This window comes from Rhincodon typus, chromosome 20, assembly GCF_021869965.1.
Source record: "Rhincodon typus isolate 14 chromosome 20, sRhiTyp1.1, whole genome shotgun sequence".
NCBI lineage: Eukaryota > Metazoa > Chordata > Chondrichthyes > Orectolobiformes > Rhincodontidae > Rhincodon > Rhincodon typus.
Genome location: NC_063351.1, coordinates 1,782,890 through 1,804,014, shown reverse-complemented (window position 1 = coordinate 1,804,014; position 21,125 = coordinate 1,782,890). Strand labels below are relative to the sequence as shown.

At 42.9% G+C, this 21,125-nt stretch overlaps 1 protein-coding gene across 3 annotated transcripts in view; it reads left to right on the top strand.

The window, feature by feature from the left end:
* The window catches only part of si:ch211-250c4.3 (uncharacterized protein LOC100535981 homolog), a 55,623-nt gene extending 35,800 nt beyond the window's left edge, over positions 1-19,823 (top strand). For 2 of the 3 annotated variants that reach the window (XM_048608944.1, XM_048608945.1), the window contains exons 4-8: positions 4,252-4,423; positions 5,284-5,417; positions 11,406-11,521; positions 12,419-12,537; positions 19,404-19,823. In XM_048608944.1, the coding sequence (XP_048464901.1) occupies positions 4,252-4,423; positions 5,284-5,417; positions 11,406-11,521; positions 12,419-12,515 (519 nt within the window). In that variant the 3' untranslated portion in view covers positions 12,516-12,537; positions 19,404-19,823. The remainder of the gene's footprint in view (positions 1-4,251; positions 4,424-5,283; positions 5,418-11,405; positions 11,522-12,418; positions 12,538-19,403) is intronic. The other variant, XM_048608946.1, reaches the window with a different exon arrangement.
* Positions 19,824-21,125: the final 1,302 nt, after the last annotated feature.

Genomic DNA, 21,125 nt, shown 5'->3' with positions numbered 1-21,125 from the left:
TGTTCATCTAGCTCTACACCTTGTTATCTCAGATTCTCCAGCATCTGCAGTTCCTACTACCTCGAAACTGGAGTCACAGGTAGATAGGATAGTGAAGGAGGTGTTTGGTATGCTTGCCTTTATTGGTCAGTGCATTGGGTATAGGAGTTGGGAGGTCATGTGGTGGCTGTACAGGACATTGGTTAGACCACTATTGGAATACTGCATTCACTTGTGGTCTCCCTGCTATAGGAAAGATGTTGTGAAACATGAAAGGGTTCAGAAAAGATTTACAAGGATGTTGCCAAGGTTGGGATGTTTGAGCTATAGGGAGAGGCTGAATAGACTGGGGCTATTTTCCCTGGAGTGCCAGAGGTTGAGGAGTGACCTTATAGAGGTTTATAAAATCATGAGGGGCATGTATAGGCTGAATAGTCAAGGTCTTTTCCCTTGGGCTGGGGAGTCCTAAGGCATAAGTGTAAGGTGAGACGGGGAAGATTTAAAAGGGACCTAAGGGGCAACTTTTTCACACAGAAGATGGTGCGTGTATGGAATGAGCTGCCAGAGGAAGTGGTGGAGGCTGGTACAACTTCAACATTTTAAAGGGCATTTGGATGTGTATATGAATAGTAGGGATTTAGAGGAATATGGGCCAAATGCTGGCAAATGGGACTATATTTAGGATATTTGGTCGTCATGGACGAGTTGGACCGAAGGATCTGTTTCCATGCTGTATATCTCTATGACTCTATGTATGTTGTGTCATGAGACAGAGCTCTTTAACCTCACTGTAAAGCAGCCTTTGGGAAATAGTGACCATAATTTCATATCAGATTACAATGTGATATCCTTTGAAACTAGGGTCTTAAATCTGAGCAAAGGAAACTATGAGGGTATAAGGGGCAAGTTGGTAATGGTGATTTTGGGAAAAACTGGAAAAATGTGACAGTAGACAGGCAGCAGCTAGTACATAACGAAGGGGCTGGATGGCTGGTTTATGATGCAGTCTAACACCAACAGGTTCAAATCCTGTACTGGCTGCAGTCACCATGATGGCCCTGCCTTCAACTTCATCCTCACCTGAGGTGTAGTGGTGCTCAGGTTAAACCACCCCCAATCATTTCACTGTCTGTCTCTAATGAGAGAACAGGTCCATGGTCCTCTGGGACTATGGCCACTTTATCTTTTACCTTTACCTTATATTTAAAGAAACATTACTCAGTATGAGATAGATATTCACTGCTCCATGGCACAAATACCCAAGGGGAATTAGCCATGACTAACAAAACAAATTAAATATTGCATTAGATAAAGGAATGTGAATGTCGGGAAAAGGGGAAAATCTGGGATTGGGAGCAGAGTAGAACCCAGCAAAGTAGGACCAGGAAACCTATGAGGAAAGTGAAAAAAAGGATGTGAATGTGAGTATATAGCAGAAACACAGACTGTAAAAGCCTTCTTTAGGTGTGTGCAAATGGAGAGATTAGGTAGAACAAATATGGGTCCATTACAAGTGAAGATGGGAGAATATATGATGGAGGCCAGGGAAATGGCAAAAAAAAAAATAAACAATTACTTTGTGTCTGTCTTCATAGAACAAGATACAATCTCCCAGAAATCATAGGCAATCAAATGGCTTGTAAAACTGAGGGACTAAAAGATTTTAGTATTAGTAAAGAGTTCTTGAAAAGTTAATTGTATAAAGGGTTGATAAATCCTCTGGACTAGATGAGCTTTATTCCAGTTTGACATCAGTGGTGGGGAAATTTTAAAATCTATTATAAAAGATATGATGGGGTAGAGACAACATAAGTAGCTCTGAGGGAACCTCTCTCTTTCACTCACCTTAATGTATGTGTGAGTTTTTATCCTTTCTCTCAATCTGTATCCTTCAGTTTCACATATGTGCATGTGTACGTGTGTATGTGTCTCACTGAACAATTACTCTTTCAATGTATGTGTACGATAAGGTTAGGGTCTCTAGGGTCCCATTCTGCCGATCTTTTTCTTTCTCAAACTGTGTCTGTATTTATCTGCATACATGTATGGGTCTGATTAGGTATGCCTGGATATGTGTGTGCGTGTGTGTGTGTGCGTGTGTGTTGGGACCATGCTAAGTTTGCAGATGACAAAAATAGGTGGAGAGACAGGCAGCATTGAGGAAGCAGGGAGGCTGCAGAGGATTTGGACAAGGTAGGAGAGTAGGCAAAGAAGTGGCAGATGGAGTACAATGTGGGAAAGTGTGAGATTATACATTTTGGTAGGAAGATTAGAGGCATAGACTATTTTCCAGATGGGGAAAGTCTTTGGAAATCTGTAGCTCAAAGGGACTCAGGAGTCCTAGTTCAGGATTCTTTTAAGCTTCAGTTAGCCGTAAGGAAGGCAGATGCAATGTTAGCATTCATTTCAAGAGGGTGAGAATACAAGAGCAAAGATGTCCTGCTGAGACTGTACAAGGTTCTGGTCACATAACATTTGGAATATTCTGAGCAGTTTTGGGCCTCGCATCTGAGGAAAAATGTGTTGACATTGGAGGGGTCCAGAGGAGGTTTACAAGAATGATTCCAGGGATGAAGGGCTTGTCATATGAGGAGTGGTTGAGGACTCTGGTCTGTACTCAGTGGAGTTTAGAAGAATGAGGGAAGATTTGAATGAAACTTATAGGATACAGAGAGGCCTGGACAGAGTGGACTTGGAGAAAATATTTCCACTAGTAGGAGTGACTAGGACCCAAAGGTACAGGCTCAGAGTGAAGGGATGACCCTTTAGAACTGAGATGAGGAGGAATTTCTTCAGTCAGAAAGTGGTGACTCTGTGGAACTCATTGCTGCAGAGGCCAAGTTATTGAGTATATTTAAAACAGAGTAAATTAGGTTCTTAGATAACAAGGTGTAGAGCTGGATGAACACAGCAGGTCAAGCAGCATCATAGGAGCAGGAAGGCTGATGTTTCGGGCCTAGACCCTTCATCAGAAATTAGGTTCTTGATTGGTAAGGGGATCAAGGTTACAGGGAGAAGGCAGGAGAATGAATTGAGATATGTCATCCATGATTGAATGGTGGAGCAGATTCGATGGGCTGAATGGCCTAGTTCTGCTCCTATATCTAATGGTCTTACAGATTGGGTGGGGTGTCTCTGTGTGTGTGTGTGTGTGTATACACATTTGTATGTCTGCCTGTGTGTGTACATCTGTATGTCTGCCTTTGTATGTGTGCGCGTATATATCTGTATGCCTGCCTATGTGTGTGCGCGTGTGTGTATATACATCTGTATGTCTGCCTGTGTATGTCTGCCTGTGCGCGTGTGTGTGTGCGCATGTGTGTGTGTGCGCACGTGTGTGTGCGTGCGTGTATGTGTGTGTGTATGCGCATGTGTATGCGCATGTGTCTGAGTGCATGTATGTGTGTCTGTGTGTGTGTGCGCGTGCGCGTGATGCATCTGCTGCACATGACGCAAATAGTTTTTCTATTGAATTGTGTTCCACTGGTTTTTGAAGCTGAGAACCCACAGGAAAACAGGACATCCTTTTGGAGGCTGGTTGTTACGCAGCTGCTAAAAGACAACACTGCTCTCCCGACTTCCTTTCTGTTTGTGTTAGACTGCCTTCATCATCAAAAAGCTGATCAGCAGGACATGGAGGTGCATTTCCAACTCAGAAACATTTAAAAATCTGATGATAGCTTATCACTTCCTCAGTCAGTTGCTTCCTCAGTCCCTAGCTCCTAGAATTCATTCACTCACTCCTTCACGCCCTCATGCCCTCAGTTCCTCATTCCCTTAATTTCTCAATCCTTCAGTCTCTTAGCCCCAGTTCCTCGGTTGTAGAACCATTAAATCATACAGTACGGAAGAGGCCTTTTGTCCCATCAAGTCTGTACCACCAAAACATTCAGTCCTTCACTCCTTCACTATTCCTCTGATTCTCAGCATCAAACAATGATTGGGGAAGTTGGAGAAGAGGAGAGAGAGGGAAGTGGCAGGTGTGGGGGTGGTGATGGGGAATGCAGGTGTCGGGGATAGGGGAAGTGGATTGGAGAGAGGGGAATAGGCAAGAGAGAGAGGAGTGGGAGGGAAATGGGGGAGGTGGAATGGGTAAGTGGGGACAAGTGGGGAATTTGGGAGGGTTGAGGAAGTGGGGGTTGAGGGCTTGGGGAACAGGGATCACTGAGGGAAGAGAAGGGAAACAGAGGGGGAGAGGCAGTCAGTGCCTTGTCCTTTGAGGTCCTTCACAATGATTCTCTAACAGTGATCCTTTCTTTCTTCCCCATCCAGGATTTTTTCCTGAATCACTGTTCGTGTGGAGCTGTTGGGATCTATCAGAGTCTGGCAAACCTCCCTGATCTCCAGATAGGATCTTGCAGCAGCTCTCCTAGCCACGGGATCTCCTTGAAGCGGGAGAACACAGCGCAGAGCATGGAGAGGACGGAGAGCAATAGCCAACAAGGTCTGTCACTGACTTTAGCTCCTGGCCCAGCACCAACTACACTCTGTTTACAAAAATACCACTCAGTTCAGTCTCTGAACATGGAATCTTGCAACTGCAGGAGTGAGTGAGTGAATGATGAGTGAGAAAGTGAGTGAGTGAGAGATGAGTGGGAGTGAGCAGTGAGTGAGTGAGAGACGAGTGAGAATTAGGGGTGAGAGAGTGAAGAGTGAATGAGTGAGAGTGGGAGAGAAGAAAGTGAAGGATGAGTGGTGAGTGAGTGAGGAACTCAGTGAGTGAGGGGTGAAAGTGAGTGAGGGGTAAGTGAGTGAGGCGTGAGAAGTGGATGAGTGATTGAGGGCTCAGTCAGTGTGGGGTGAGTAAGTGGATGAGGGCTCAGTCAGTGAGAGGTGTGATTGAGTGAGGTGCTCAGTGAGTGAGGGGTGAGTGAGTGACGGCTCAGTCAGTGAGGGGTATGGCTGAGTGAGGGGCTCAGTTAGCGAGGGGTGAGTGCATGAGTGAATGAACAGTTTAGGCTATTGTTGAGCAGTGTTCTTTGCTTTATACATTGCTGAGCAATGAGTGAGTGGATCAGGGTATGCTGCTGAATGCAAACTGCACTCAACCATCGTTGGAGCTTTGACCCTGCCTGGTTTACACTGAATAGGGTTGAGGTAAGTGTGTGAACGAAGCCCCCATTACTGTTTGGGAGCTTTCAGATGTAGTACTTCCAGAGTTTGTTGGGTGTCCCTTATCCCTAGCTCTCAGCTGGGGTGGGATGGACTGCTGTGTCCTGGGTTTAAAGTATATGACAACAGTGAGCTTGCTATGAACAGGAGCGATCGGGTCATGTCTGTTACATAATGGTGCCTCTATTACAGCTGAGGATACACAGCCAAATGGCAGAGAATGGAGCAGAAAGCACATGTGCAGAAAGACGTTAAGTCAGCCAGACCTGATGCTTGGCCATGAGGGACTGAGTGAGCACAATTCTCACTGCCAGGATCACCAAGATGTGAGTAACGTGGATTTTTAACATTACACTTTGAAGAGCAGTCAGATTATTTTTAAAAACGTTGGCAACTGATTTGAGAAAACGTTGTGAGAAAATTCACTGAATTGACTTGGTGTTTTACAGTGGAGAAACATTTTTGAAACTAGAAGATTCTGAAACTCTCCTTGGGTCACCAGCTGGTTTGACATTACACCTGAGACAGTCCGTGCATCCTGTTTCTTGGCCAATTTCCCTGTTAAATGAGTTAAAGCTGATGTTTTGAAGCATACCCTGGCAGATCTCGGTTCAGTCATTTAGCACGGTGCCTCTGTCAGGAAATCCCGAGTGGGGACTCAGACTGAGACTATAGAACTACAGCAGGTTGCACATACTCTATGGGACGCAGTGGTCTTTTCTTGGTCTATATAAAAACTGAAAGAACTGTGGATGCTGTAAATCAGGAACAAAAACAGAAGTTGCTGGAAAAGCTCAACTGGTCTGGTAGTATCTGTGAAGAAAAAAATCAGAGTTAATGTTTCGGGTCCGGTGACCAGGTGTCCAGAGGTAGGGTCATAGTTCTGAGGAAGGGTCACCAGACCCGAAATGTTAACTCTTGATTTTTTTCTTCACAGATGCTGCCAGACTTGCTGAGCTTTTCCAGCAATTTCTGGGTTTTTTTGGTCTATGCTCTTTTTTTGGTCAAAGGAAGCTTTCTTTTTATCCTATCATGGCACATGAGCATTTTCGTTTACTGTTCATCCCTAGTTGCCCCTTGAGAAGGTGGTAGTGAGCTGTCTTCTTGAAGAACTGCAGTCCATGTGCTGTAGGTAGACGCACAATGCTAGTAGGGTGGGAATTCCAGGATTTTGACCCAGCAATAATAAAGGAATGGCAATATATTTCCAAGTCAGGATGGTGACTGACTTGGAGGGAAACTTGCAGGTGGTGGTGTTCCCATGTATGTGCTGCTCTTATCCTTCTAAATGGAAATGGTCATGGGTTTGGAAGGTGTTGTTAAGGATATTTGGTGAATTTCTGCAGTGCATCTTCTAGATAGTGCATTCTTCTGCTTTTGAGCTTCAGTGGTGGATGGAGTGGATGCTTGTGGATGTGATGTCAATCAAGTGGGCTGTTGTGTACTGGTCGGTGTCAAGTTTCTTGTGTTTTGTTGTGTTTTGGGGAGTATTGCATCACACTCCTGACTTGTGGAACTTGGCTACATGAGGGAATATTAAAGCGAGCATAAGGATCAACCACTGAGTTGCTGAGTTGTGTAGACCATCAAAGTACAAAGACATTGATAGCTCACTCTTCACTACTACTGCAGCGTAGGGAGCTGTGGTGTTTTGTAAGTGAAGAATGGATGCAGTTCTTCAGATTAGTGGAAATTGGACAACATATTCCCAATTAACAGAGATTAGCCTTGAATTGATCCCTGCCACAAACTCCATTCCTGAAGCACAGACGTAATCCTGACAACTGCCCAACACTAAACCAGACTGTTAACAGCTTTTGTGTCGTATTCCCACCATGCAACAACTGTCACACACATCACATCATACAGACAGGAAGGAAACTAGCCAACAGAATACACAAACATCAGCTAGCAGCAAGATGGCACGACAAACTTTCCCTAACATTAGTACACTCGGACAATGAAGGCCATCAGTTTAACTGGGGCATTGTAACCATAGTAGCCCAAGCCAAACATAGACACGCACAGGAATTCCTCGAGGCATGGTTCTCAACCCAGAACGCAATCAACAAACATATAGAATTGAACCCCATATACAAACCCATAAAGAACAGAACCAGAAATGACAGTACTCACCATAATGGACTGGACAGTATAAATTCCAAGTGGGTAGAACAACATTGCTTCATTGGAGGCCTCATTGATGATGTTACCTAGCACGGTGATGAAACGTCTGAACAAAAACAAGCCAGCTTGGTGAGCAAGTCAACGACCTCATCCATGACCTGAGCTACAGATCTTTGCAAAAACCTTTAACACCTACGGGCGCAACACTCTAAAAAATTGCCAAACAATGGGAAACCTTCACCAACCGACTGAGTGCTACCTGTGAACATCTTCACTTCCTCCACGAATACCTCAGGAACCAGGTACTGCCCCAAACCTCCACTCAACAACCCACAGGCTATAAAATAGCTGAACAGAACGGATACAGAATGCTACGAGCAATAATTAATGATGCCCATAATCGACTCCACAGGTATGAATGAGAAATTGCGCGTCAAAAATCACAGTATCTAACCACTACAGACCAGTAATGGACTACAACCCTAGAACAGGCCATTAACACAAAACCAAAACTAAGAAGAGACACGAACAACAGGAGAAATTCACCAAACTGATCCACCACAAAAACAAGGACAACAACAAACCGGACACATGGATGAGAAACCTATCTATCTAACAGGCAACTCACAGAAACTGAGATGTCCTATTACACGGACTGAACTATAACCACAAAGATGGGAACAGAACAGATTTCATGGCCGCTCTGGAGAATACATTAAAAGACAACAGACTCACAGATGAAACACAATAAGCCAGCCGCCAAACTATAATCCCCACACTAAGCCAGAGGAACGAATGGAACACCCTGAATACATCAGAGAGAAAAGCACTAGAAAAGTTCATGAAAGACAAGAATATCATAATCCTACCAGCAGACAAAGGGCACATGACCATCATTATGAACAAACCAGACTACGTTAAGAAAGCACAGACATTGCTTGCAGATACAAACACTTACCAACAGGTGACGATAGACCCAAAACCACAGCTAGGTAATAGGATCAGACACTGAAGCGACTAATGAATGCAGGACAGATAACCAAGATGGACTTCATGAGAACGAAACCAGAGGGCACAAACACCCTCTCGCTTCTACAGATTGCCTAAAAATACATAGACAAGACACCCCTCTCAGACCCATTGTCACCCTACCAGGCACACCTTCACACAAACTGGCCAAGGACCGACAACAGAGATTGAAACACCTGCTAGATGGATCACCTCATTCTAGCCACTCAACCCAAGATTTCCTCGATACCCTCAAGAACATTAAAAATCAGCATCAACAAGGTTATGGTATTCTTTGACGTCACAGCTTTATTCACTTCAATTGACATCCCACTAGCCAAAGAAACACTGGCCACATTACTAGAGGAAGCAACAATGCAGACCAGCAGCTCCATCAGCAATGACAACATACTCAAACTACTAGACCTTTGCCTCACCACACACTTTGTCTTTAATGGTCAAGTATACAAACAGATCAATGGTACACCAATGGGGTCACCCAACTCAGGACTCATTGCAGAAGCAGCATTCAAAGACTACAACACACCACCCTCCCCCACATTCAACCTAAACTGTGGATCCAGTACATAGACGACACATTTGTCATTATTAAATGCACCAAACAAGAAGAGACCCACCACATCATCAACAACATACTCACCGGGATTAAATTCATGAGAGAACAAGAAAAAAAACAATCAGCTTCCGTTTCTGGATGTCAGGGTTGAACATATGACCAACGGGGAGTTCCAAACTTTGGTATACAGGAAAACAACCCACACTGATCAAATCCTCAACTTCCACAGCAACCACCCCAAAGAGGAAGAGCACCTATACAAAATCTTTGCTATAAATCGATATCCCTGCAACTTCATCCACAGGTGCCTACTAAATAGACAACAGCAGGAGGACACAGTACGGCCTAACACAATGGCCATGCTGCCCTACATCAAGAACATATCAGAACTGACAACGAAACTCTTACGACCACAAGGAATCATGGTAGCACACAAGCCCACAGCCATGTTACGACAAACACTCACAAGAGTTAAAGACCCTATACCCACGACATGCAGAACCAATGTAGTTTACAAAATACCATGCAATGATTGCCATAAACATTACATCGGACAGACCGGAAGGAAACTAGCCATCAGAATACATGAACATCAGCTAGCAGCAAAACAGCACGATGAACTTTCCCGAATATCAGTACACTCGGACAATGAATGCCATCAGTTTAACTCGGACATCATAATCATAGTAGCCCAGGCCAAACATAGATACGCACGGGAATTCCTAGATGCAATCAGGAAACATATAGAATTGGACCCCATGTACAAACCCATACAGATCAAAACCGGAAATGACAGTACTCACCATAACGGACTGGACAGTACAAATTCCAAGCGGAGTAGAACAACATCGCTTCATCGGAGGCCTCACTGATGATGTCATCTAGCATGGTGACAAAATGTCTGAACGAAAACAAGCCAGCACGGCGAGCAAGTTAACGACCTTATATTCCCACCAACAAAACACCACCTGAATGCAACATTTTCCCAGCCTGTCCACAGCTGAAACCCTTATTTATGGCTTTGTATCCATTCCACTCAAATGCTGGTCACCGACATCTTGCTCATCATAACCTGACGTCGTTTAAAACTTCGATGCCCATGCCTTAATCCACTGCAAAGCCCATTCACTTGTTTCTGTGCCCATTCACACACACACACTAGTTCCCCATTAAACAACACCTCCATTGTGACATTCTAATCCTTGTTTTCAAATGTCGTCTAGCTAAATACCAATTACAGAGTTCACTGTAATAAAATTAAGACACATCCATTGATAAAAGGCCATTCAACACATTTAAAACTGTTTGAGTACTTAATCCCTTATGAAAATGACCCTTTAACTCCCCCTTGACCTCTCACCAGCTCCCCGATCACCCCCAACCCCCCAACCTGGCCTAACTACACCCCATCATGCAACCTCCCCCTGACTCACTGCCAGTCTGCCTACTACCCTGACCTCTGACCTGGATAACCCCTACAATCTGACTTCCTCCTCCATTTGACTCCCCTCAGCCCTCAGATGCACCTCAAACCTCGAACTCCCACTGAAACTCCAACTTTCCTGGACTCTGTCTGCCCTCATAACAGTTTGGCTGTGCCATCTCCCCCCCCAACCATTCTCCAACTGCCCTAATGACCCAAACCAAACCCGACAACTCCTTCTGATCTGACCACCTACCCTACCCCCCCCTTTACCCATCTACACCCCACCCCATCTCACTTACTTAACCGATCAAAACCCCGAAACTCACTTGTCTACCCCCCAACGACATTATTCGTGATAAGATGTGGAAAGAAACCAATCATTATCACAGTGGAGATTGATTTATTGCTTAAAAAGGAAATTAGATGATTTACTAACTTTGAGGTAGGGTTATGAATACAAACGTTTTCATAAGAGATTAAGTACTCAAGCAGATTTAAATGTGTTGAATGGCCTTTTATCAATGGATGTGTTTTAATTTAATTACAGTGAACTCTGTAATTGGTGTTTAGAACGCTATTTTATCTGAGAGTGGTCTACCTCTAAGCCTGAGGTTTACTAATAGGCCAGTTGGCATGCAGGGTGTTAGGACAATGATGGGTGAGGGGGGCATAGGTTGGCATGTATTGATACTTGGACTCAATGTATTGAGATTGGCAAGGAAGCAATCATGAGCTGGCCTAGAGATTCCAAAGGGTTCATAGGGGTTGGCTCATGGATAGACATGAGGTGGAGTAAATGGATGCCGGTGAGGGCCTAATGTTTGACAAAACCAACCATGGCAAAGTCCCCGAGAATTGGAATGGGCCTGTTAGCCAGCTTACCAACCTGGCAGCCTATCGGATCTGTGTCCAGGGAACAGAGGTTCCTGACTCCAGCTGGCTCCTAGTCTGGCTTACCCCCGGAATGAAACCAGTAGGGCTCTTATTTGGATGTGGGCAAACCAGGTTGGGAAATGTCCTGACTCAAGCTACCCACCTCGACGGTGGAAACACAGCTCATTAACTCAGTTCCTCTCTCTGCAGACGCTGCCTGACCCATTGAGCTCCTTCAGCACTTTCTGTTTGTATTTCAACAACACCTGGAACATTGCCAATCTTTTCTCTTGTGCATTTCAGGAGGAAGGCCAATCCACTGGGAAGATCAAGCTCCTGCCTAGGGATTCCAAGTTAAAAAATCACCCAGTCAGAGATTCATTCGCCATGTTAAAGCAGTCCTGCCCTCAGCTTTATAGGTAACTATTGGCTCTTACCCTGCATTATGCCTAATGTGCTGTATGTTACTCCTTCACTGACGTCTTTTGCAGGTCAGGACCACATGCTCAAGCTGGGGGGATTGAGTTTTGCACTGTCTCTTTGTCTAGAATTGGTGGGAGGCAGGAAGGTATTATGGATGTCCAGTGATATCAGTGGATGGGGAGGGAGTGTACCATGTGTTAGGGGATGCACTCAAGTGTTGGGGTCAGGGTGGGGAGAAAGGGGAATGATCAATGCTTTGTGTATTCAATTGGGGTGGTGAAAGAAACAGGTTCGTGTCTGTCATGAAGGTTTCTAGACAGAATTTTTCTAAGCATTTAGACATGTTTCTGACCCATTCCTCTCTGCATGCCACTATTGGGTAGGGAATTGCCTGACTTCACATTCTGGTGTAAAGAGACAGTTGTTGTATACCTGTGACCTCCAGGGTTGACCATACCAAGGGTCTGGGGTCAGAGAAGCTTGCCCACATCCTACCATTTGATCAAGCCTCCCACAGCATACCACAAATACTCTAGGAAACCTCTGAGTGCAGTTTCAGACTTTAGGATATGACTCAGGGGCACAGAACAGGCAGAGCGATGCTTCAAGGATAGAGAACAGGCAGAGGAATGAACCCCGGGGGCAGAGAATTGACAGTGATGTTCCAAGCAAACAGAACAGGCAGAGTGATAGTTCCACTGGCAGAGAAAAGGCAGGGCAATGCTCTAACAGGTAGATAACAATCAAAGTAATTATCCAACATGCACAGACAGACGGAGTAATGGTTCTAGCCTATATCTGCCAACTGCCTGAGCTAAACAGCATACCTGGGTCATGCAGGTGGTTCAGAACTACAGAAGGATCATTGTTAAATAATCTGTTTCCATCTTTAGGCCCGAAGACGGAAGAAGCAGTCCTCTGATAAAGGGGACAAATTCTGCCAGTGCATGGGGCCTCAACAGGAACAGTGACTGGGAGCACGCTCCCTGATTATTTGGGCAAATTTAGTGAAGTGAGTCTCAGCTTTCAGCTGCCATTAATATCACAGAGTCATAGAGTCAGTTACACCTCAGAGGGAGTCCATGCCAGCTCCCTGTCGAGCTATCCAGTCAGCCCCACTTCCACATTCATTCCCTATTGCCCTGCAACTTTCACTCACGCACTGTTGGAAAAGGTGCTTCTCCATATTCTCTGCCACTCCCAGCACCATTCCCGTGCCCCCAACACCATTCCCTATGCCCAGCACATGCCCCGCCACTCCTAGCACCATTCTCCATGTCCCAAACACCATTTCCTACCCCAACCACATTCCCTGCCACTCCCAGCATCATTCCCATGCCCCCTGTACATTCCTCACCCACCGCCAGTGCAAATTCTCAACCCCAGCAGATCCCTCACCGATACCCAGCACCATTCACTACACCCCCTCTACACTCAAATATCTGTGCCCTTTTGTCCTTGTGCACTTAGCTGGAGGGGTGAGTTGTTCCTTGCCTACTTTCTCTCATTCATAAGTATTCTTCACAGATGTTTAGCTGGCATGTATCTCACCCTCTCCCAGTCCTGTGCTGCCGCTACACAGGAGTCCTACTTTAGTCCACTTTCTCCTCTGTCTCCTAAATGCATTGTCTGCCAAACCTCCCTTCAACCACAGCATCTGTCTACTATCTGACTGAAGTATTGTTCCCTCTCATGCTCCTCAATCTCCTCCTCTCAGTCTTTTGCTCTCAGATGTTATTCATTAATTTTGTCTCTTCTCTAACCATTTCCAGCACTTCCTTATTAATGTGTGTGTATTTGTGTGTGTATTTGTGTAGCTGTGTGTGTGTACGTGTGTGTGTGTGAATGGATCATCCTTCTGTGCACAACTCCAATGTATTGAGCTCACACAGTAATTTCTTTGTCTAATGACAATGTCTCCGAGCTGTGTGACATCAATGACAGAATATAACAGTTCAGCATTCTTTTCCAGAGATTCAGATTCAGTTTGAATGGTGTTAACACAGCCTTCATTCAGGAAGGCAATGGTGTTATCGCTGGACTGTTAATCCAGAGACCCTGATAATGCTCTGGGGACCCCGGTTCAAATCCTGCCACAGCAGATGGTGGAATTTGAATTCAATAAAATATCTGGAATTAAGAGTCTAATGATGACCATGAATCCATTGCTGATTGTTGGAAAAAAACCCATCTGGCTCACTAATGGCCTTTAGGGAAGGAAACTGCCACCCTTATCTGATCTGGCCTACATGTGACTCCAGACCCATTGCCCTCTGGGCAATTAGGGATGGGCAATACATGCTGCCTAGCCGGTAATGCTTTCATCCTGTTGATGAATAAAGGGGAAAAAAAATATCTATTCTAGTTTGTATCTCCCATTGCCTGTGATTAGCTGCCCAAGGAATGGGAATCTTTTCACTTACTCAAGGAATTTTTGCTTCAATTTTCTCTTCTAGGGTTAGGTCTCTGCCTATTACCAAGTCTCTTCATCTTCTACATCTTCATTCTTAATCCACATTCCTTATCTAAAAATATCCTAATCTAGAACACCACTGTCAACACCCCTCTCAACTTTTGCTCCAAGAAAAACATCCCCAGCTTTTCTGACCCTAACCTTGTAATGAATCAGACACTCCCGCCCCATCCCTAAAAACAATTTGGTAAATCTCCTCTGCATCTTCTTGAGAACTCTCACACTGTTCCTAAAATGTAGTGACTAGTTGGAGCCAACCAGAGATTTATGAAGGTTCAGCATAACTTCCTTAGTTTGTACTTACTGTCCCTTTTTGCAAAGGCCAAAATCCCATTTGCTTTACAATCACACTCTCAATATGCCTATCACCTCCAAAGATTACACCTGTATATTGTCTCTCCCTTTCTCATCTGCCAAAATACACCACCCCATAGTTACCTGTATTAAACTGCATCTGCCACTTAGCTGCCATTCTGCTAACCTATCAATGTCCTGTTACATTCAATTGGTACCATCCTCACCATCTGCAACTCCTCAGAGTTGGTATTATTGGCACATTTTGAAATTTTATTCTGTATTCTGATGTCCTTTTACATACAGAAAATAGTGATCCTAGCACTGACCCTTGAGGAACATCACTGTTAACCAGCTACATCTGATAAACAAACTTTTCCCAAAACCCACTGCATTCTCTTTAAACCATCTTTAGATCCAGTCAAACACTAACCCTCCTATTCCATCAGCCTCAATTTTTTTAACTAGTCTTTTATTGATTACTTTGTCAAACACATTCTTAAAATCCATATAGACAACATCCATGACATTTCCTTCTTCAGCCTGCTCTGATACTTCACCAAAAACATCAATTAGTCAATCATACTTTGCAAATCTGTGCTGGTTCTTCTTAACTAACTCAAAAGCTTCCAAATTCTTTTCTTTTCCCCAGATTATGTTTTCGAAAACCTCATCAACCATTGAGTTTAGACCAGTTGACCTGTAGGGATGTCCTTACAACCTCTCTTGAATAAAGGTGTCACATTCGCCATTTTCCATTCCTCTGGCACCATCTTTGTAGCTCAGGTACGTTCAAAGATTATGAAAAGTCCTTCCATTATCTCCACCACCATTTGCTTTAGCAACCTGGGATTCATCCTATCCAGGCTTATATATCCCAAGCTTTTCCAGTATTCTCTCCTCTCTCAATTTTCACCCTATCTAATGTCTGCACCATCCACTAATATTCTGTCAGATTCCTCTTCATTAATAAACACAATACAAAAGAGCTTAAGATTCTAGCCTTGCACCCCTCAGAACAGATTACCTTCATTGTTTCTGATAGACTCCACACTGCCTCAATAACCATTTATCATTTATAGGCCAGTAGATGACGTTTGGGTTCCCTTTTATGTTGATCACTCTTCTATTCTCATATTCTCTCTTGATCAGTCTTATTTCCTCTTCACTTACCCTGTCCTACTCCCCACTTCAAGAATTCACCTGAATCTGCATCATACACCCTCTTTCTGTTTTATCATAATCTCAATTTCCTCATCATCCATAGAACCATGACTTTGGCTACTCTACCTTCTGTCCTTGTGAGAATGCACCTAGCCTACACCTGAAGCATCTCTTCCTTAAAGATCAGCCATGGTTCCTTTCAGATTTTCCTGTAAAACTTCAATTCCACTTTATGCTAACTAAATCTATTCAGGTCCCATTGAATTTTTTTTCCAATTTATAAGTTTTACTTACAATTGTTCCCAGCTCTTCTCCACTACTAATCTAGCCACTACACAATGATCAATCTTACCCAGCTACTCGGTCCAGATCTAACTCCTTCCTAGTTAGACTGGAAGTATACTGAATAAGGACGTCATCCTAACCTCATTTCAGAAATCCTTCCCTCCTTTCTCCTTAGTCGAACATTACCTAAATCAACGTTTCAATAATTAAATTCTACAAGAATCACCACCCTTTTGTTCCCTGTAAATCTGGTTTTCTATTTCTCTGACTATTTGGAGGTCTATAGAATGACCTCAGTAGTGCATTTCTTGCTTCTTGAATCTTAATAAACAAATTTTGCCCTTTGACCCTTTCCCAGCTCCTCCCAAATGTTTGCTGCCACCCACCTCTCTTTCATCCTATGCTATCTTTATTCTGAACATTCCACATCCTTGTGCATTGAGAATCCAGTCCTCACTATTTTAAGCCACATTTTCATTATTGCCAATACATCATCGTCCCACGGAGAGATTTATGCTTGTAACGTATCGACCTTATTCACCACACTCTGTATTTACATATAAGCAACCTGCCTTTGTAGTTTTCCTTTTTCTTATTTTTCATTTCTATTATAGATGTTTTTAATCAATCTGTTCAGAAATGTCTTTACATACCTCTGGAACAGGTGAGACTTGAACCTGGGCCACCTGATCCAGAGGTAGGGCCACTACCACTGTAGATATTTTCTTATCAACTTGTTCAGGAGATGTTAGTAAACATCTCTGGGACAAGTTGGACGAACACAGGTTATTTGGCTCAGAGGTAGGGACACTACCACCACACCACAAAATCTCCCACCAGACTCTTTGTACTATTTTGATAAACACTTAAATAAAATCAATTAAATTAGATTAAGCCAAATTATAAGATTGCCAGCCCTTTATAAAGTTAAATGTCTAAAGCAAATTTAAAACTAAATTGAAATGCGTTATTGAATGGACATAATACACTCCACCCCTGTGGTGCCCATTGGTCACAGAGGGTCTGAAATTAGGAATAGGGTTAGGTCACCACACATTACATATCTGAACACACCCTGATTTGATAATAAACACAGAAGAGAGGGAGGCTGTCAGGTTTAACAATTCCCTCCACTGCCCAGTGTCTGCACAATTTTATGTCCTCCTTGGCCAGGCCCATGAGGAGATCCTCAGATCTGCCCTTTGTTCTCTGCCTGTGTGATCGAAGCTCAGAAACAAGGGACTGAAGCACAAAGAGAATTTAAGAAGTAGACCCGTTAAAAAAGTGAAACAGGAGCTGCAACCTCATGTGATCTCAGTACCTGTGGAACACAGACTCCTCAAGACCGCAGAAAGCAGGGGAACCTCTGAACCTCCTTCTGACTCTTTTTATTTTAAATGAACCAGTTCAAACAGAATCAATCCAAATTAAAATGTGATAGCTCCTTAAATGGGAACTGTGACAAAGATCAAATCACAACTGAAACTTAGAAAATTTAAATAAAAACTTGGTCTTGGGGAGCGATGATAGAGTCCAGCTCTTACTGTGCCCATTGGTTACAGGCTGGACAACTTTGTGCTCCCTTGTCAGGTAGAGATGTAACCATGGAAGAAAGACAGGCTGCTTGGTCAAACAGGCCTGTCCACCCCACAACCTCCTACCTTGTCTTGGGCTGTACTCCTTCAGGATATTATCAGGCTAACATGGTCCCATATGAAGCACTTGCTTTAGAACTCACCATGAAATCTTCTTGCGCTGCCTGCCTCTTCCTAATTTTCTGCACAGTCACCCACCTCCCAGCCTGAACAATCAGTGCCCACGGTATGGGCACCTGAATATATGATCCAGAGAAAGTTGATCCACCAAACACTCCACAAAGACTCCAGCTTCTCTAGAAGTTTGGACATCCTGAGCTCGTGCTGACCCAGCTGGGTACACAGTACACAGGGGAGCCCCAAGATAATGATGCCCAGGCTCAGCTATTATCCAAGATGTACATGATCCTCTCTTGTACCAGTCAGTACACTGTCTATATCCTCAGTATGTTTTTATATAATTCTTTAATTAGCCAGTCTGATACTGAGAGTTTATCGTTTCCCGGCTCTTTGTTTAAACCAATATGTGAAGCAGAGAGAAAAAAAGAGCAAAATACTCATCAACCATTCACCTAACTTTTCTCCTGTTATTGTTAGGGGCAGTCCGGGAGGGGGTGGGACAGTTCTAGAGGGGGTAGGGCAGTGTGGGAGATATGTGATGGGATGGATGAATGTTGATCAAATGCTTTCTAAAGAAAATCAAACTGTAGCATGCTTTTTGCCCCTTGGTATTTCTCAACTCTACCCGTACAGACTCCCCATTGTCAGAGCTAATATCCTTTCTCACTGCTGTGTTAATTTCCTCTTTAACCAGCAATGCCACTCTACCATCTTTTCCTTCTTGCCTGTCCTTCCTAAATACTGAATACCCTGGGACATTCAGACCCAGAAGAAAGACCCCTGATCTTTCTGCCCATACCCTTGCATGGGGTGCCTAAAAAGAATGGGACTGAAGTGGAACCAAAATTTGCAGCGCAGCTCCTTGTCTCACTCCCTCTTGGACTATCTCACTTTGTTTCTAATGTGATGCTTTACTTTCGCAGCGCTTTTCTGACTGAGGTGAGATGAGAGGGATTTCCTTGATGTTAGCACAGAATGTGAACAGTTATGTTGTCAATTTAACAACTACAACTGTGTTTCTTTGTGCTCACATGACTCCAATTCCCGATCCCCATTGACAATATTCCCATCTTTGTAAACTTTTGAATGATGATGAGATCTTCCTAATAAGTCCCTAGCAAGCTAGAGGAATAACCCAATATGTAAATTTAAACCATATAACTATCACTTTTATAATTTTTGATTCTTTTGTTAAATTCTTCATAAAATATAAATTTCAGTTATCATAGAATCATACAATACAAAAGAGGCCCTTCAGCCTATCGAGTCTGTACCACCAGTTATGGAGAAAAAAAATTGTCAGAAATGTTTTTACTATAAACATTGAGAGTCAACTGATTAGTTTGTCAATTCAAATCTTGACACATTGAGATCATATGTTATTATAAATTTTCATGAAGACTGTTTCAATATCAAATATTGATAGGAAAAGAATGAGTCTAAATTGTAATACAGGATTGCATACCACTGTTAACATTTCTCCCAAAAATATATTCATAAAATTAATGAAGCTGCATGACAAGATATTTTAGCTTGAAAAATACAGAAAGTGCAATTAAATTCAATCTATATCTATCCAGTATGTTCCACTCCTAGGTGCTTCAGTACAATAGTAATAGTGTTCATATTTACAATTCATGTAAGGCATACAGCCCAAGAGCAAATTATTTCAAATTGAAAATTACCATTTGCAAGATATAAATTAGGATCAATTGCATGTGTTTCTGTTCCATTCTGGGGGTTACATTTATAGAATTTAATGTAGGCCATGTTCAGATATAGCTAGTTACCAGATTGCTGGTCTCATGCAGTTGATCCCTCCAGTTGAAATATAAGCGTTAGATGTTACTGAATTTCAAAATCACTGTCAAATAACGTGATGGATTTGATATCTAATGTAACGTCAGCTGTTTCTACTGATCTGACATTTGCTCCATATTATTACAGATAAGAACACTGTCCAGAAAAATTCCAACAGCGAGTGACCATCTATCTGATCCAGTAGAGGGGCAGTCTCTGGGGCAGCACTATGACCATAGCACAGTTGGCACTACTGAGTAGCTGCTTTGATCTATCATCCAGGAGTTTCTGGAACATTATTTTAAATACAAAACAGACCAGTTTGTTAGAAGCCAGGTCAGCAATGCTGAAGGTTATGTTTATCCCACCTTCTCTGTAACTGCATGAGGTGCTGTGACCTTTTCTACGTTTATACTATCCACTAATTGACAAAAGTCCGACTTCAAGTAATGCCAACAGGATTATCAAAATGATTAAAAACCAAAAGAACTGCAGATGGTGTAAATGAAAAACAAAAACAGGAATTGCTGGGAAAGGCAACATCTGTGGAGAGAAATCAGAGTTAACTCAAGTTCTGAGGAAGGGTCACTCGATCTAAAATGTTAACTCTGATATCTCTCCATAGTTGCTGCCAGACCTGCTGAGCTTTTCCAGCAATTTCTGTTTTTGTCAAATGATTGCTTTATCTTATATTGTTTTCAATTTCTTTGTTCGATTTCTGGCTCAATCGCAACTATGGTTACAGATCTCGGACATATTTAAGGTATTTCCAATAAACTACAGTTCCATTAAAGAGATTGACATCAATGAGCACATTTTTACAGATTGTTCAGCATTTTTCCTTAGTGAGCGATTAAAAATCTCCACGTTACTATTATTTCAATTATCACCAATGCCCCCACAGTTCATTATGAAGCTCCAATCTTGAAGGCAGTGGTGCTCGCTGGGAGAATGCTCCACAAATCTAACCCCCACCTCAGGATGTTTGAATTAAGGGGTGTCATTGCTTACTGAAGCTACTCAAGAGAGGCCAATGTCTGATACTCCCCTGATGACACCGGGAGAAGGCTCTGCCTCTTGCCTAAACTGAGGCAGTTTCCCAATTGGTTTGACTCTGAACACCTGGAATTTCTTTTCAAAACTGGCAGCGAAGGGATCACCAGGTCTCCAGAGAAATACTGTGAATAGCCATATTGGGCCATTACATGGAGTCTTACACTAATCTCCCAGAAAGGATAAGACAGCAATTCTACAGAAACAAGATCTGACCAGTGAAATTGATGAGGGCAGCAAAAATTAATACTGTGCCTGAGCAGAAATGTTTAAATAATATGACTCAACAGACCGTCTTCTTCGGAAGCTGTTTTGCTTTTAAACAATGTGAATACTACATAAAGTTTATTACACATTATCTTTCATATATAGATCTATTTATCAGATTGATCTAACTGTGAAGCTTTATCTGTGTAATTTCACAAATAGTCAGTAACAGATTTCTATATAACTCAACAAAATGCTCTAGGATTGTTGTGGGTACTAATAAAAAGGCAAATATTCAAATAGTTGAACATTCAAAAATATGTCAAGTTATTGAATAACAATGAGATGCAGCTCCAAAGTGAATTGAATTTTGGAAAGTAATGATGCAATCTTCATTTGCTGAGCTTACGTACCTTAATCTCTACCCTCACCCATGGAGACCACAGAGCAATGGGTCTGTGTAAAGGGGAAATATTACACTAATGCAGCAGTTGACATTCATCCAGTCTTGAACACAAGGCAGTGAAAAGTTAGAATTAAGCTAGAACAGGCTTAGAATAAAGCTAGAACAGGCTTAGAATAGCAGGGTTACAGACAGGGAGGTAACAA